Source organism: Balearica regulorum, chromosome Z, assembly GCF_011004875.1.
Source record: "Balearica regulorum gibbericeps isolate bBalReg1 chromosome Z, bBalReg1.pri, whole genome shotgun sequence".
NCBI lineage: Eukaryota > Metazoa > Chordata > Aves > Gruiformes > Gruidae > Balearica > Balearica regulorum.
In genome coordinates this window covers 42,446,470-42,462,577 of record NC_046220.1, presented here as the reverse complement: position 1 = coordinate 42,462,577, position 16,108 = coordinate 42,446,470, and the positions used below count along the sequence as shown (strand labels likewise).

General features: G+C 41.8%; 1 protein-coding gene across 2 annotated transcripts in view; it reads left to right on the top strand.

Annotated features, from left to right (window-relative positions):
* Nucleotides 1-16,108, top strand: part of NTRK2 (neurotrophic receptor tyrosine kinase 2) — a 206,027-nt gene that overhangs the window by 156,497 nt on the left and 33,422 nt on the right. For both annotated transcript variants that reach the window (XM_075739975.1, XM_075739976.1), the window contains 2 exons: nt 4,409-4,581; nt 8,235-8,469. In XM_075739975.1, coding sequence (XP_075596090.1) covers nt 4,409-4,581; nt 8,235-8,469 — 408 coding nt within the window. The remainder of the gene's footprint in view (nt 1-4,408; nt 4,582-8,234; nt 8,470-16,108) is intronic.

The window sequence follows — 16,108 nt, the reverse complement described above, 5'->3', positions numbered from 1 at the left end:
TAATAAATATCTTGCAGGCAGCTGTGGGAAGAACTAGCTCAGGGGACAGGTTGTGCCCACTTTATGTTTCTCATAACATAGAGAAGATGTGTCTGGCTACCATCAAAGAGATAATTTTTTGGCAAACTGTGCCATTGGATTGATCTCCATATAACTGAGGTGTTAATTGCCTGGCACTTCTCTCTTTCACTGTGGTACCAACCGTAGCTCACAGGTGTCCTTCAGTCACAGTGGAGGTCAAGGGATAGCACTGCACCAATGTGCAGAGAGCTAGCCAGAGGACCATGTCCACACCCCACCGCTGGGCACAGGTTTGGCAGTGAAAATGTGTGGTTTGTTATTTTTTTTTCTAGTCTTAGAGGAGCAGACCTGGAGGGCAGCTCATCCTGGCACACAGCAAGGGCTTTAGAGACCTTCACCCCCCTGAGCAAAACCACAACACGCCTGTCTCTCTGAAATAGATTTGGTGAGCCCAGTGGGAATATGTACTTGGTGAGGAGTAAGGTGGTGCGAAGGGGAATGGGGAGGCAGGGTCTCACCTGCACGGGGTGGATCAGGATGGCTGGTGGTCCCCAATGGCTGCCTGTGCCTGCTGGTTGCTGGGCAACTGCACGGCTCACGCTTGGCCCTGAGCATCACTGTCTGACTCAACACGCATCCTTCTCCTTTTTGGGCCGGCCAATATCCAAAATGCTGATGTTGCTGCAGCAAATTATTTAAGAGCTAAGAGGCACAGAAAAATCTGGGAAGATATAAAATCAGGCTTAGCATAAACAACCTAAAGTGCTTGAGCTTTTACTCCTTGGAAGAGGAGAAAGACAGTCCATTTAAATTGGGTTTGACCAGCAGGCTTTTTGTTGGGAGCACTGAGTGTTCAGAAATGCTTTCTGTGGGTCAAACCCTGTAAGCAGAGAGCTTAATCACAGGTTAAGCTGGTTGCATGGGCATTGTACTACCCTTCCCCCCGGATGAGTTTGTATGTCACATCAGTACATCATTTGCTGCGTGCACTTTTAAAGAACAGAGGGTGGAGGAAGGAAAAGTTATCATTTCCTTGCAGGCCATTTTGCCATGCCACAGTGCTTGTTCAGGCCTGGATCAGTACTGCATCTTCATAAGGTTGGATCCCTAGGCATAGTCTTGCACTAGTTTAACTTGGCTGGAGCTGGAGGTGAGGATGACTCTCATGGCACAGGTTAGCAGCTGCCTCTGGCTCCCCTGGGAGGTTGGAGGGAGATTCACTCTGTGTTGTGGCAGGGTTGTGCTCAGCTAGCAGACTGCTATGTGTGTAAGGTGAGGAACATTTCCACAGCACCTGCAGAGGAAAACCAGAGGCTTCCAACTCTTTGGATCTCCAGTTCAGAGAAGGATCAAAACCACCCCTTCATTTCTTGAGGAAATATACCATTCAGCTCTTGTATGGTAATTGGCAGCAGTAATAAGGATTTCATAGGGGGAAAGCTGAAACAGTATAAAAGACAACTGTTGTTGTAGTTTCATTACCAAGTCACGCTTGGACTAGGGAGCTGGTGGTTTGCACTCACTACAGAGCACATGCCTGCAGAGACCAGATGGTACGTGGATACCTGGGCAGGGACTCTGTGGAGGAGAATAAGCATGGGGTGGCATCCAACTGTCAGAAAGGTGAACTCAGCAGGTGTGGAGTGCCTGTAACAGCCAGGGCATCTCTCTGTTGCCCAAGGGAGTGTGTCCCTCCTCCTTAGCTGCTGGCCTGGGTGGTTGAAAAGTACATGTGGTTGTATCTCAGTTCCTACTTGGGAAAAACTATAGACTGGTGAGAGTGCTCTGTATGCAGAGCTTTGGCGTACTTGTCAGTAATGATAATAATAATGAATATGTCTCTTTGTCTCTTTGTGTTCTTACAGTTTTATTTTGGTTTTATTTTTTCTCTTGCACTGAGAACAAGCTAAATGCATTAGTCAATGTCATTTCTATGTAAATTCTACATACTTATTAATTTTTTCACTTTCCAGTCTTCTCCTTTCCTGATGGTGTCAGCCATCTCTCATGCATCATGTCTATTCTATGCACTGCATGAAATAATGAAAAGGGGGTTTTGCAATGGTGCGTGACAAAAATTCAAGTTGCTGCTTGGTAGCAGAAACACTGCCTGAGTTTTACCTGGTTTTTAGACCTTTCTGCATTTTGTTGTTTGACAGAAAATGTGTAATTGCCATGGCAACTTCTCTGTCATATGATAATTTGCTGTTTCTGTGAGATAAAAAGCGTCTTCTGAAGTATACAACATGCCATCCTCACAGGGCAGAGCTGTCAGCATTTTTACTGTCTTTCCAGCTAGATCCTGCTGGAAAGAATATCAACCTATGCTTCTCCCTGTCACTTTTTCCAGGTTGCTATTATTTAAAAATGGTTTTTATAGGAATTGTTTTTCTAATTTTGTTGTTGAGAAGAATTACAGTCAAATTGCTTTATACATGAAACCACCAGAGGAAATTCAAGTGACAGCAGAATTGTTCCCAGTGATTTCATTACATAGCATAGATTGGACTGTGGGTTGGTGCCTGTATCATGTTAAAGCATCATCCCAGAGCCGGGAAGCATTGGAAGACATTTCAATTTCAGTCCTTGCTCGGTTCAGAGGTTATTGTGCAGGATCCATAGTGGGGAGCCAATTTGATATCCCCCCTAGATGATACAGCTGCGTATACTAATTTATTATAGCTTGTGAAGCTCTGATGATGCAATATTCTTGTTGCAACATTATTTGTAAAACTAGTGGAAGTAGAGTTCTAGGCCTGAAGACACATGAAATTCACAAGTAGGTACCTCAGGGAAGGGGCATCTGTGGCATGAGTGATTTCTATTGCCTGTAGGATCTGTAGACACTGAAATCCACAGGGAAAAGCCCCTGAACTTGGTAGATGGCTATCCAGTCTGCCCTGCTTCTTGTCCCGCCATCTGGATCTTATTATAGTAGCTGTTCATTTTTCAAGACCTGTGATTACAGTTTCACAAGTAAAGCGTTTTCTCTGATGGTCATCTTTTAGTCCCTTCTTCATGCACTAGAAAAGTGGACAGAATTTTCTCTGTTAAAAAAAAACTTTGAGCAAGCCATGACTACTGCAGCTAAAATGTGGGTTTGTTGGCAGAATGATTGCTTAGTATCAACTTGTTCTGTGTCTGTTCTGATGAGTGTGGTTGGTCCCCATGCTATGTATATGAATTAAGGGTAAAAAATACAGTGACTAGATGGCCTGAAAAGAAGCATTTTTAGTTAAAACAATGCTACTACTTTTGTGTCTCATCTTTTTATTAAGCCTAGATGTTGTTAAAATCTGGAGGTGCAGAGTCCAAACATCAATTTCTGTGAATAATAATTTGTGAACATTGGTAACTTGCTATCTTACTGTTTTAAAAATATTGTTCAAATTAGTATAGTGCAACCACTGTACCTTTTGAGGGTAGAGCCTAGTAGTGGTTTATTGTCAATTATAATTATTCCTCATTTAATTGGTGTCAGAATTTGCTTTTTTTAGTGCATGAAAGTGCTTCCTTGCTCAGGAAGTGTAGTTCTTAAGAAGAGATCTGAAACTGCCTATGTCTGGCAGCTAAATTAGCATTATTTCATTATATAACATTTAAGCCTCCTATTTGATCCAGTGTTGATATATTTCCTTCAAAATGAAAATATGCAAGAGTTTAGAGCTGTATAAATAAAAGGGAGTGAGAAAAATTGACACCCCAGAATTCTGATCTGCATTTATTTCCTCTCTGTCTATCAACTTAGGATGGATCCTCCAGTTACTTATACATATGCTTAATCTTAGGCACATGATTAGATTTACTGAATTTCAAAGGAGTTTCTGGCTGAAGTCTCAGGTTGTAAGTTCTGGTCCAGGGACGCACCCTTGCATAAATCTACCTAATGTATAGCACACCATAGGGGCCAACATCAGCAACAGCGACATTAGTAATACATAAGGAATGCATCTACATTCCCACTAAGTATTTTAAGCAAGCAGAGTTTTATTTTAAAGAACTTACAAGAAAGGTAAATACTAACAGGATGCTAGGGTTTGCCTGAGTTAAATGCTAAAGGATATGGACCAGCTGTGTACTAGTATATTTTTTGGATAAGATCAGTTTATTTGTTCTGTGTTTGGCACAGTAAGATCATGAGTATTCCTACATCCTCTTACAAGAAAAATTGTTGTTTAGGATGACATGTGGCAGGAGAATGAAAATTGTACTGCTGTTATTTAATTGCACTTAAACGTCACATCTGCATTTCTAAAAGAGCTATTAAGAAAGTGCTTCCTCTACCCTTTATGCAGCAGAGTGTCTTTATCTTACCCTTACAGTGCCATCCGACATGTTCACTACCTTCTGCAAACATCTCCCCTTACATTTTTGTTTTCCTCACCAGACACTGAAGGATGCCAGTGACAACGCTCGCAAGGACTTCCACCGCGAGGCAGAGCTGCTGACCAACCTGCAACACGAGCACATCGTCAAGTTCTACGGTGTCTGTGTTGAGGGTGATCCGCTCATCATGGTCTTTGAATATATGAAGCACGGGGATCTTAACAAATTCCTCAGGTAAATCCATGAACATATACTGTGCAGGAGAGCCAGAAGTGGGCAGAGAAGGTAGGTGTTACTGGTACTTAATGTCAAATTAACTGCTACCACTGGAAAATACCAACACCTAGGAGTGCAAACCTGTGCAACTCTCGTCTTCTGTACTGGGATATGGGGCTCATTGTTTCTTTGCCTATTTGGAAGTACCATTAAGTCAAGCCTTATGCTTTGCACCAAAGGAGTGGGAACCAAAAAACCATTGTTTTCAATATATTCCAGTGTATACTGAAATGTTTGGTTATAAATCTTACACTAGGCATACTGTATATTGATATACAATTTTCTTGCAGGCTTTCTGGTAGCATTTGGGAAGATCCCACTCAACACCTATAGCTAACTGTAGGCGTCTAAGAGCTTTTGAAATCTAACCCCTTTTCTCTTCCCTCCTCTCAGTGTTTTGGAAAGACTGCCATTAATCTGAAGCAAGAAAACTGTGAGCCATGGAAACTTCAGTGCAATGGAAAATGCTACATCTTGGGGTCCGGATTAGGGCTTTATTTCATAAAGCTGTTCAGGAATTTACATCAGAAATTGAAATTTGGCAGTAAAGCAGTCATAAATAAGTAGATTATACCTAAGGTTCACAATATTAGGTAACTGATGAACCAGGAAGTTATGAACAGTGGCCTTGTGTCTGTGCCATTTCCACTAGCCTGCACTCATTGACATAAAAATAAGCAGTTAAGAGACAGCTTTTGCTCCTATGTACAAAAAATTTGCATAAGGGACTGTACTTTCAAGGTCTTCCATGTGATTTTCATCAAAGGATATCACAAAGGCATTTCAATGTACTGAGATCTCTCCTGCTGAAGATAACTAGGGGTACAACCATTTTGGCAAGATATCTGTGACAAAGCTGTAAAACAATCAGAACTGATGTCCCTTTAAATGGCTTCGGATTTTCTATCTGACTGAAATGGCTAGTGACTGCTAGTGTCTCCTTTTATGCATTTTTGATAGCCTTTGTGAAATGAGTTTGCTGTCTTTCTAATCTCCATTGAACAAATAGCCACACCATAGAAGCAAATGACATCAACTAGCATCCTCCCTTATTGGAAGGGCTGCCAGGTTTGGCAAGGAGACTGGGGCCTGAACTGGGGATGCAGAGCAAACACTACTACTTTTCCCAGACTGATTGTCTCTCTGGCAGAGGATTTAAGTATATCGTCAGAGCCATGTCAGGGCATTTACATTTGCCTGCTTGGACCTCTGCCGTGGATCAGGAGAGAACTGCAGTTTCCTAAGATGCCATCCCAGTACGTTTTCAGAACATTGAATTTCTATTAGAAGAATCTAGAATCACAGCTGAAAAGAAATAATTTCTTATTTCATAAGAAATGCTTATTCGTTGATTCATTTTGATTAGCCTTTTCCTACATCCTAATGCTGATTTTGAATTACTGTACAGAAAGGTAGTTTAGCAGACAGTGTATTTCCTACTTCAGGTCTTCTCCTTTTTTAATTATTAATCAGCCCTTGTCTTTAGAACATAAAATGATTATGCTGGGACAAGCTGTTAAACTGAAGCTCCAATTTGTCATTCCTCTCACATTTGCTGCAGCTTGTGCTGCAGATCAGAGGTTAGTGGTAAGTGGGCTTTAAGAGCCTATATTTCTTACCCTGCAGCGCCACCAAAGGCTGTCGGGGAAAAATTAATCTGAAATTTAACTCAAATGAGCCTTGCTGTCTGCATGCAGCCAAAGGCTGGTTCAGATCTAGGTCTAAAGCCTCAGAGTCATGCCTGCCCTGTGCTTGTTGGCTGGTGCCCTGGCTAGTGGAGGCTGATGTGAATCCAAAGAATCTGTCAATGTTCCTGGCTGTGGCAAACACTAAGGAGCGCCTCATTTACAGCCAGCACCAAGAGGACAAGCAAGCTGGATGGAGTGTTAAGAATAATCCAAAAGTTTCATTGGGTACAGACCATGTCCTCAAGGAAGCTAGCAAAACATGATGTGTTCTCTAATCTAGCAACTGAGAGATTCATGTCTGAGAGCAGTCATTTAAAAAAATCCATGCAATGAAAAGGTACAATGCTTTTCAGTAGGAATTTACCTGTGAGTCTTGGTTGGAGATTTCATATCGTCCCCTTTATTTCCCCCAACCCAGACCAGTTCAAATGGCTTCCTGTATGTACCCAGTGGCAGAGAGCTTCTTTGCCTGGTACCAGATGCAGTCCCAGAAATGCTATGCACCCTCCTTCGTTTCTTTCTCACATCTGTCACTTTGCTCATGAAGTTCCTCCCTTAGGGCAATTTTAATATCATATTTCTAATAGGTAGTGTCAGATTTGATCTCACAGATTTTGATTAATTTGCAACTCTTTTCCAAACTCCTGTGCCCTTCCCCTAGGGATGAATTAAGGCCTCACTTCTATTGTTTAGAAAGGTGATTCTCTGAAACTCCTCTTTGTAGGAAGGAAGGACTTCTCAGAGAAAATAAAAATCAGGTCTAGACGATTTTAAAAAAAAAGAAAAGTTGAGGAGGGAAGAGGAGAGGTGGGCTCAGAAAGAATAATCTTCAGGAATGGAATAAAAAAGGCTACTGAAAACCCCAAATAATGGAATGGATGGAAAGGGATACTCAGAATTTTATAAGATGTATCAAATGAGGATGATTGCCAGATGACCTCATTGATTGGATAAGGATTAGCTAGTAATGCTTACTATAAAATGTTGTGTGTAGGAATGTTTACATCTGTATCTTCAGGATACTAGGATGTTACACATGTATACCAGAGTTAATAGACCTAGTTAAGATGGGTGAAGCACATGTGTTCCAGTACTTTGCTGGGCTTCCCAAATACAAAATGGCTCTCCTGCTGGAGACCATACAAGTTTCTCATTAATCAGTTGATTATTGCATCTTAGGGACTCACTAAGTCTTGAAAAATTTGTATTTCTGAAGCTGTTTAGTCGTTCCAGATAGTGTGTGGTTTGTGTCCTCTTCCTATTATCAAGAATTCCCATTTCAGGCAGGACTTACCCTTGGTGATGAAATAAGCAAAAATGGTTTACTGCTGTGCTTTTGGATAGGAAATTAGAAGTGTAAATCTAAAATTGCTGCCCTTGTTTCTCAGATGGCATCTCAAAAGGAATTTAGCTCTTTGTTCTTTAAGAAAAGATGGAAGGGTCAATGGCCTGTCTCCCTGTAGAAATCAAAGCATGCCCGTCATAGGAAAAGTGATGCTGTGCATGCCGTTTCATTGCCTTTCACTCCATTGCCTTTCACTCTTACAGAGTGATAAGGTTTTCCTCAGATACCAAAGAGCTCATTTGCCAGCCTTTATCCAGAAAAGATTACGAGGATGGAACAGGAGAAAGGTGGTGGTTTTGGACATAGGGGTATTATTGTGAATGCACAGGCCTTATTTATATGAGTAATATATCACGTGTTGTGTAATGCTCTTCACACCACCTGTCTTTCACACAATGAAGGGAAACAGTAAATGAAAAAAGCCAGGATAAAAATTTTCCCTGATTTCACCAATGAATTTGTACCCCTTTATGTTACTGTATTTGAGAGTCAGTTGTGTGGTTTTAGGCTCACTAATGCCTTTCACCTCTTCAGCTTACAATTGACCCATCACTTAATCATCTTGTATTTTGGTGCAGGTCACATGGACCAGATGCAGTACTGATGGCAGAAGCCAACCGTCCTGCTGAGCTGACCCAATCCCAGATGCTTTACATTGCCCAGCAGATTGCATCTGGTATGGTTTACCTGGCGTCACAGCACTTCGTGCATCGGGATCTTGCTACCCGGAATTGCCTGGTTGGTGAGAACCTACTGGTGAAGATTGGGGATTTTGGGATGTCTAGAGATGTGTACAGCACGGACTACTATAGGGTAAGTGAACTGCTGTAATTGGTAATAACCTACGTCTTTGTTCAGTCATCTTACCACATTGATGTGACTGATCCTGCTTTTATACTTGACCATCTGTCTGTCAGGTAATTTAGAGGCTGGCATATGGACAAACTGGTTTTGAGTTACAAGGTTTTGGTAAATTTGGAGAGAGTTAATCAGAATGAGATTGCAATGTCCTGTTGTTCATGTATGTTGGCTTTATGTTCTAATAATAAATCACAGAAAGATCTTTTTCTCTGGGTAGAAATTTTGCATGTTTTCTTGGCTTTAGTGAAGAAGAAGCAGCAGCAGATAAAAAGGAAGAGTGAATAATCAAATTTGGCCTAACACTTTGAAGTTATTAAAATATGTTCTTATATATTGCTAAGACAAATGGAAATTGTAACTTTGGGGTATGGTATAATGTTTCAGTATACTAGTGGAGGTGTAAGTACTGGACAGCAGCACTGGACCAGGTATTTTGCTCAGGAAGAGACTAGGTGAGAAATTGTTATATACTCATAACCTGAAAGGCTGTCAGTAAGTTTTTCCTGCCTTAAACCAGGTCATTAGTCCTACTGCTGATGGCTGAAGAGTTGTTTTGTGGTGGGTAAGAGTAGTCCATCATGCCTGTTCATTCTGGCCCAGACTGTTTTCCCTGAGCTTGGTTGCATTAAAATGATCTCTGAATTTTGCAAAGGTCTTCTAGGATCACTAAGACAAACCAGACTGTGTACATCAATTACTGTTGTTGATGTTGTCTTTGTACTATGTGGCAAGCCATGTAGTTGACAGCATTTGCTGTTTGCGACCATGTTTGTACTTTCATGATTGGAACTGAAGCTATCAGGCTTAGGGAAAGCAATCCACAGCCAAGCTGTTAGTTTATAAACCCTAGAGTTCATCCTGTAAGACAAGCCACTCAGCATCTTTAAACACATTTTCTGTGCCTGCCTCTCACATGACTTGGTGCCAGTGAATTCCTTATAGATAAAATAAAGGCCTTTTCCTTAGCCACCCAATCTGGGCTGCTGTGTCGGTAAAGGAGAGTGTTACCTCAGTGTCAGTGTTTGCAGGATGCCTGGAAAGAGATTGTCTCTACATCCAGCTGAGGCTGGACAGGGCAGAGGAAGCTACACACAAGAATTTTTGTTGAGTGTTGTTTTACTTAACAGCTGAGAAGTAACAGTATCCTCTGTTCTTTGTCTTTTCTTTCAAAATGCAAACCTAGTATTTAGTAAACGTACAAACCAGATTCCTCTTATATTTTGTTATTTTGGAAACTTGGCACTTCAAGCTATTTGGTCAATGTAAAACAAGCATGACTGCACTTCAGAACTTGGAAAAATACACAGAATGCTTCTATTTGTGTTTGCGAGGACACCAGTGAGTACCAAAGCCCAGGGTTTCCTGATTTTGCATCTGAAGTGTGAGCAATACTTGTTAGGACTGGATTTGTTTACCATGTTCGTCATTACACTTAGGAATGAATGTCCACACTTAACAGTAAGTATTTGCAAAGGCCTTGACAGTCAGAGGCAGCATTTTTGAACAATAAATGCTCTGCTTATTTTTGGAAAAAAATTAGTAACTCCCTGCTATAGAAAAACTACCTGCAAAAAGGGATGGAAGCCAAGTAATCGTATGGACTTCCTGGGAATGACTGAGACCTGGCATAGGCAAGTGATAGTGTACTGACTCATCTTACCTGCTCATGTACCTCTGGGCTTAATCCTTGATTCTTACACGTGAGCATTCAAGCAAAGCTTCCACCCAATGAAGCACAAACTTAGAACAAGACCCATGACCTGCAGAAAGCAGGGGTTCCCAAAGGAAATTCTGGGTAACCTGCATAGTCCTTTGGTACCTCTCAAAGGACCTCATTCAAGGAATTCACTGCATTTCTCAATGCCTCTTATACAGAATCACTCTCTTCTTTCCTTCTTCTCTCCCTCTTCATCACGTTTTTTTGAGGCCAAGGGAGGATCTGTGGGGTCCAGGGTGTAACAAAGGAGAAGAAAGAGGGAGTAGTCTGAAGAGGGTGCAATCATGGATGTGAGAAAGGGAATGAAAAAGGCAGGAAAGGTAACTGGAGAGAGGTGTTAGTAAAAGACACAAGTGTGAATGAAGGGAGAAAGACGTAGACAAGTGTCAGAGGGGATGAGTGAAGATGTGAAGTAGCAAGGCTCCATCCGAATTGATGGTGTAAGCTTGCAGTATGATAGATGGTTATGGAACTTAAAGTTGAGTAGTCATTTGTTCTGCACAGTGAGGAAAACAAGAAGGAGCATTTCTCTGGCCCCTCATGTTCTAGCTGGCTTCTAGCTGATACAGAAGAGGGACAGAGCCACAGCCTGCAGTGCCACTGTGTATCACAGAGATGAAAGTTGGAAGTTACAGTTGAGCCTGTGAGGTTTTGGCCTGCCCTGCTTGGGCCATTTGTGGGCTGGTCAGAAGCTGGTCCTGAAACAGTCAAGACTATGGTGACTTTCTAGACAGTTGCCTGGAGAATTATATCCATGGCAGGCCTAAGTAATGAAACTGTCAGCAGTGACACTGGGATGGCACTGACCTACCATACTGAATTGTTTATAGCAGGCTAGGTCTTTTCAACGGCTCAGGCTTAATCACATACGTAGAAGCAATTCTTACCCAATCTTGACAGCTTTATCTGATGCTTGTTGGAAGGATTTCCACAGCTGCAAAAAGCTCTGCAAGAAATGGTTCAGCATTTGTGTTTATTAATACATTGGAATAATTTTTTTGGGGGGATCCTACTACCCTGTCAGGATGTTAGATTTGTCCAAGATGATTATGTATAGCTTGCTTCTGTAAGATAAGGTTGATCCCCAATCCTTGTTAGATTGTTAAGGACATTCTGCATTGAATCAGCTCAGTTGTTAAGAGACGCTTCAGGGAAGAGGGGGAGAGAAATAACCCTTGGGCTGGGAATGCATGTGATGCATGGCCCTGATTGCATAAGCTTTCCTTTTTCTCTTCCATTCACTTTTCCTTTCTTTTTCATCAGGTAGGAATCCCGTGGGTGAGGGGACCCCTGGTGTACATGCTAACATTCAATGCAACAGCAGTAGTTTTCAATAGTGAGACCAGATGAGCCCGGAGACATGAAGAAACTTTGATGGCTTTTCTTACCCGGCACTGCTGTCCACCCCAGGCCAAACTGAAACAACTGTCAAGTAATTAGTGTGATCTGTGTGCCAAACAGCTCCAGCAACACTCTGCTGCACTGCAGTCCTTGTAGCACAGTGGATCATTTCATAAATTTATTTACTTGGAGAGCTTAGGTCTCAGGTTCATTAGAGGCTTTTATTTGTTTTGTTGATGTCTGTTTTTTTGTTTTTTTGGACTCCCAACCCCCACAGGTCAGGGTTTCCCATGTTTCCCTCTGATACCCAAGTAGTGTGACTCAGCAGCAGCTTTCAATGGCTTAAAGTATTGACACTGAAGCATGGGAACAACCACTTTTCTAATATTTGTTTTTTGCACTCAGAGATAGTTTATTAGTCTATTTAGGCTTCCAGTTCAGGTTTGCAAGCGGTTGCTCAGTCTTAAAATGCTTTTCTGCATTTCTTTATAATAAGAAAAAAGCTTTTTTTTTTAAAAAAAAAAAAAGGGAAGGTCATCTTATCCCAGTACTTGGAAAACTTAACAGGGATATGCTTTAAATATCCAGCCTGGTCAGCCAGCTACAGGCTTGAGCCAAGATTTTGGATGAAACTGTGATCTCACCAGAGTAAGCAAGAGCTTTGCCATTAACTTCATTAGGACCAGAATTTCACCCTTCCACTTTTTATGTTTGTCCAGTGCAGGATACAGACTCTGTTTCTGATTTAGATTTAGGGAGCTCAGTTGTGTAATCTCTATTTAGCTATTGTATAACTTACTTGCCTTTATGCAACAGCACAAGGAACAGTGGAGAAAATAAGGACTCCTTTCCTCCAATTCTACAAACTGTGCAAGGATCTGTCAGAAGACTGGGGCTATTAGTAAGGATTCCATCTTCCTTCAGGTCCAACTCACCCCAAAGGAACAGAAAGCAGTCACAAATTAGTTTCCTCCATTTCTGGCACAGATGGGGCAGAAGAACCCAAGAGGATGTGTTTCGGTATAAAGTCCAGTGACCTGATTTCTCTTTAAAATCTTCTGCATATTTTGTACCATGTGTTGCTATTTAAAGAGAGCATACCATGTAGGATTGTAAGAAGCAACATAGGTTACTGAGCCCAAGCCTTCCACTCTTGCAGGAAGCCACGCATTAGGTGTTAAGGGTAGGAGGAGCTACAAGAACCTGAGACCTCCTCAAGTCATGTGGAAAATGCCAACACTCATTAACACTTTAGCCCCTTCAATATAAGGCATCAAACCCCGTAAAAATTCCAGTCTGCCAGGGAAAAAGAGGAGATGTCAAGGTATCAACAGTGTCCTAAGCCCCTAAAGAGAAATTATGTTTGGCAAAAATTCCTGAGAGATCTGAGGAAGTCAGTCACACCCAACACACAACAGGAGGTGACAGCAATCACTATCAGTCTGTCTCGGTCAGAATTACCTTCTGAGCTAGCAAACTGTGTAACACTATGAGTGCATGAGCCAGCTGCAGCAGCCTGTGGCATGACGGGGGTTTGGTGTCGCCCCTCAGAGCACCTCTGGCCCTGTCGCCTGTCCTCAGTGCCTTGGGGCAGTGTGGAAACCGAAGCTGACCCAGAGCCAGATCACACATCAAGAGGGGAAACAAAAATGCAGGCAACCAATGCAAGTCGTGAAGAAAGGCTTTAGCGAAATAAACAAATACAGAGCAGCCTGCAAAAGGCTGACAGGCTGCTTCCCAAATGTCTCTCAGGTATACCACAAAATTGGACAGCAGCAATCTTGTGTTTCTGAAGCTTGAATTTCTAACTCTTGGATCACTCCTGCCCTGTCACACATCCCCTTCCGTCAAAGTGGATTTTATGAATAAGTAGGATCCTGCTGCCAGGGCTTCCCCTGGAAGGCTACTCCACAACCTTGCTGTCCTACTGGCTGCAAATTTTCTTTTTTATCAACAGCCTGAATTAACCCATGACCAACTTGATCACATTATTCTTCTCCTTTCCTAGCCTTTACATCTCAAGTATGTTTAGAAAAAGTACTCCTGTCCCCTTCCAGACTCTTTTTGAGAGTTAAAAAAGGCACTCTGTTGGAAGAAAAGGGTCTTTATTTTTCTTCTCCTCGTAGTAGCCTTCCCCCTTGACTTTCAGTGTGTGAAACAGCCATTTTGGTGTCTCTTTCTGGTACAGACATCACTGGAACTGTGAGCACTATTTTCCAAATGAGATTTTGTCCATTCTTGGATCAGAGGTACTTCCCAGCCTCTAATGAAAACACGCTGCACAGTACATCCTAGACTCACATAACCTGTGTCACTGGCACACAGTCACTGTTTTGTCAAACAGTGCCCTGGGCCACTCTCATCTTCCACTCCTTCCAAATGAAGAACATCCCCCTTTTTTGAAGTTTTTTGGTTTCAATCCCTCAGTGAATGACTTTGCAGTTCATACTGGCACATTTTGTACCTCTAATGGTTGAGAAAGACTGTTGTCTCTCTTTTATTTTTAGCCTCCTTGGGGGCTGCTTTTTAAAAAAAATTAAAATTCAGGTCTTGTCTAATTTGATGGTGAGTAAAGAACTAAAGAAACAGAATCATGGTACCAAAAAAGTAAACATCTGAGGGAATGAGAAAGATTTGTAAGGAAGTTTCCTAGATTTTTGTGGCTTTGTTTCTTAATGTTTTGTTTCTTGATCACTTCTATTTAATGTTAATGTTAAGTGAGTATTTTGGGAAAAGATGTCTTTTTAAAACATAGAGTTCCCATGTGCTTTCAGTTAAGATGTGAGAAGTTATTACACTTCTTAGCCTCCCAGGAAGACTTCCAGAAAAACTAAGGATTACACAATTCGCTATTCCAGGCCAATTTTAAAAATACCCAGCTTTCAGATCTTCTGTCTACATAAAAAGGTCAAAAACTCTTTTGAGAAACCATTTTGACACTTGGGAGTATTATAGTCCTCAGCAAACAGTCCCAATTCTGATCTCCGCTGTTGCTTAGCAAAGCCAGAGCAGCAGTTTGAAGACAGTGAAATAGCATTAGTATTTGAGTAGTGAAATGGCAAAGAGCATCTTGCCCGCTAGGCACAGTCCTTCCTTCGTTTGTGAGCCTAATATTGTAGAGTGCAGTATTTCTGGCAACTGCATAATTCACTTTTCTGGTGACTCTCTATATGAAACATTTGCTAAAATATAGTGCTAGTAAAATAATCACCAGAGAGTGATCTCGCTTAAGCTATTTCCAGTACCAAATGCCTATTTGCAAAGAGAATTAATGCATGACAGCAAGGGGCTAAAAAAAGAAAAGGCGGGTTTATCATTGTTTGGGCCATAACTAGCCAGGCAAGCACCACGATACAAATGTTTACAGTAAGGAACAAGTGTCTGTCTATTCTGAAAGGGCAATAGCAGCAAACACCTGCAGGTCTCAGCTGTCACTACAGAGATGAGTACCTGTGTGTGGGAGTTTGGAGGAGGTTGCACTAAAGAAAACAAGAAAGAGTTACTGAGAAGTCAAGCAGCTTGTCAAGGCATCCTCGTAGGTGTGTGTATTGAATTGTCACAGTTTGAAGGCACAGTTTGAAGGCTTTTTATTAGCTGCTATTTTTGCATCCATTGCTCAAAAGGAAATTATCTGCTTCCCTACATGGTCTTCTCGGCTCTCCTCCTCCGTCAGAGTCTGATTGCATCATGTGTAGTGCTGGGGAGGACAGAGGGTTCCAGCAGCCCTGGAGGACGCGCACAGATGATTTCATGCAACTGGAAACAATACGGGAAATAATGGGCCAGCTAGAGAGATGTACATCCGAACTCGCTGCCTTGAAGGCAGCACAGTAACTCTGAACTTAAAGTAACATAATAGCAAGCAGAATCAGGCCTAATGATTTTAGAGGGCTTTTAGGAGCTTCCTAAAGGTCACCACAATGTCAGCAATTTAGAAACCTGCATGCACCGGGACATGGCATTATCCAGATGCTAAACAATTAGCAGCATGGTTTGATGCCTGTTACTACCTGCCTATGCCAGAGTATATTCTGTTGTGTGCAGGAAGCATGCTCCTTCCCCAGCTCTTACTTACACATCCCTGACTGCTGGTGTTTTGGCTGAAATTGCAGTTTTCTAACCTGCTCAGTGCTACACGAAGAGGCCAAATTCAGCTTTGTCTCAAGCAAGTACAGTTCCAACTTTTTTAGCATGGCTATAGATGTAGTCACTTCCCAAGTGAAGTTTTCTCATCATCTTCACACCAGGGTCATTCATCTTACAGTTTTGTTTCCATCAGTTTTTACTGACACAGAACCTATGAGAGGAGTCCAAGAAAGTTTTCATATTAGTGCTAGTAGAAGGAACATCCGATGCCCAGCATGTGTAGTGTGCTGCATTTAGCAGTGAATTCTTACAAAACTCCATCTTGCAGGGTTAATGACAAGATGGTAATACAGCAAATGAGATTTTTAACTAGGAGATTGTGGCATACTTTGTTTTGCCAGATTTAAGCCCCATCTCACATGAAATGCACAAGTGGGAAGCCAGCTC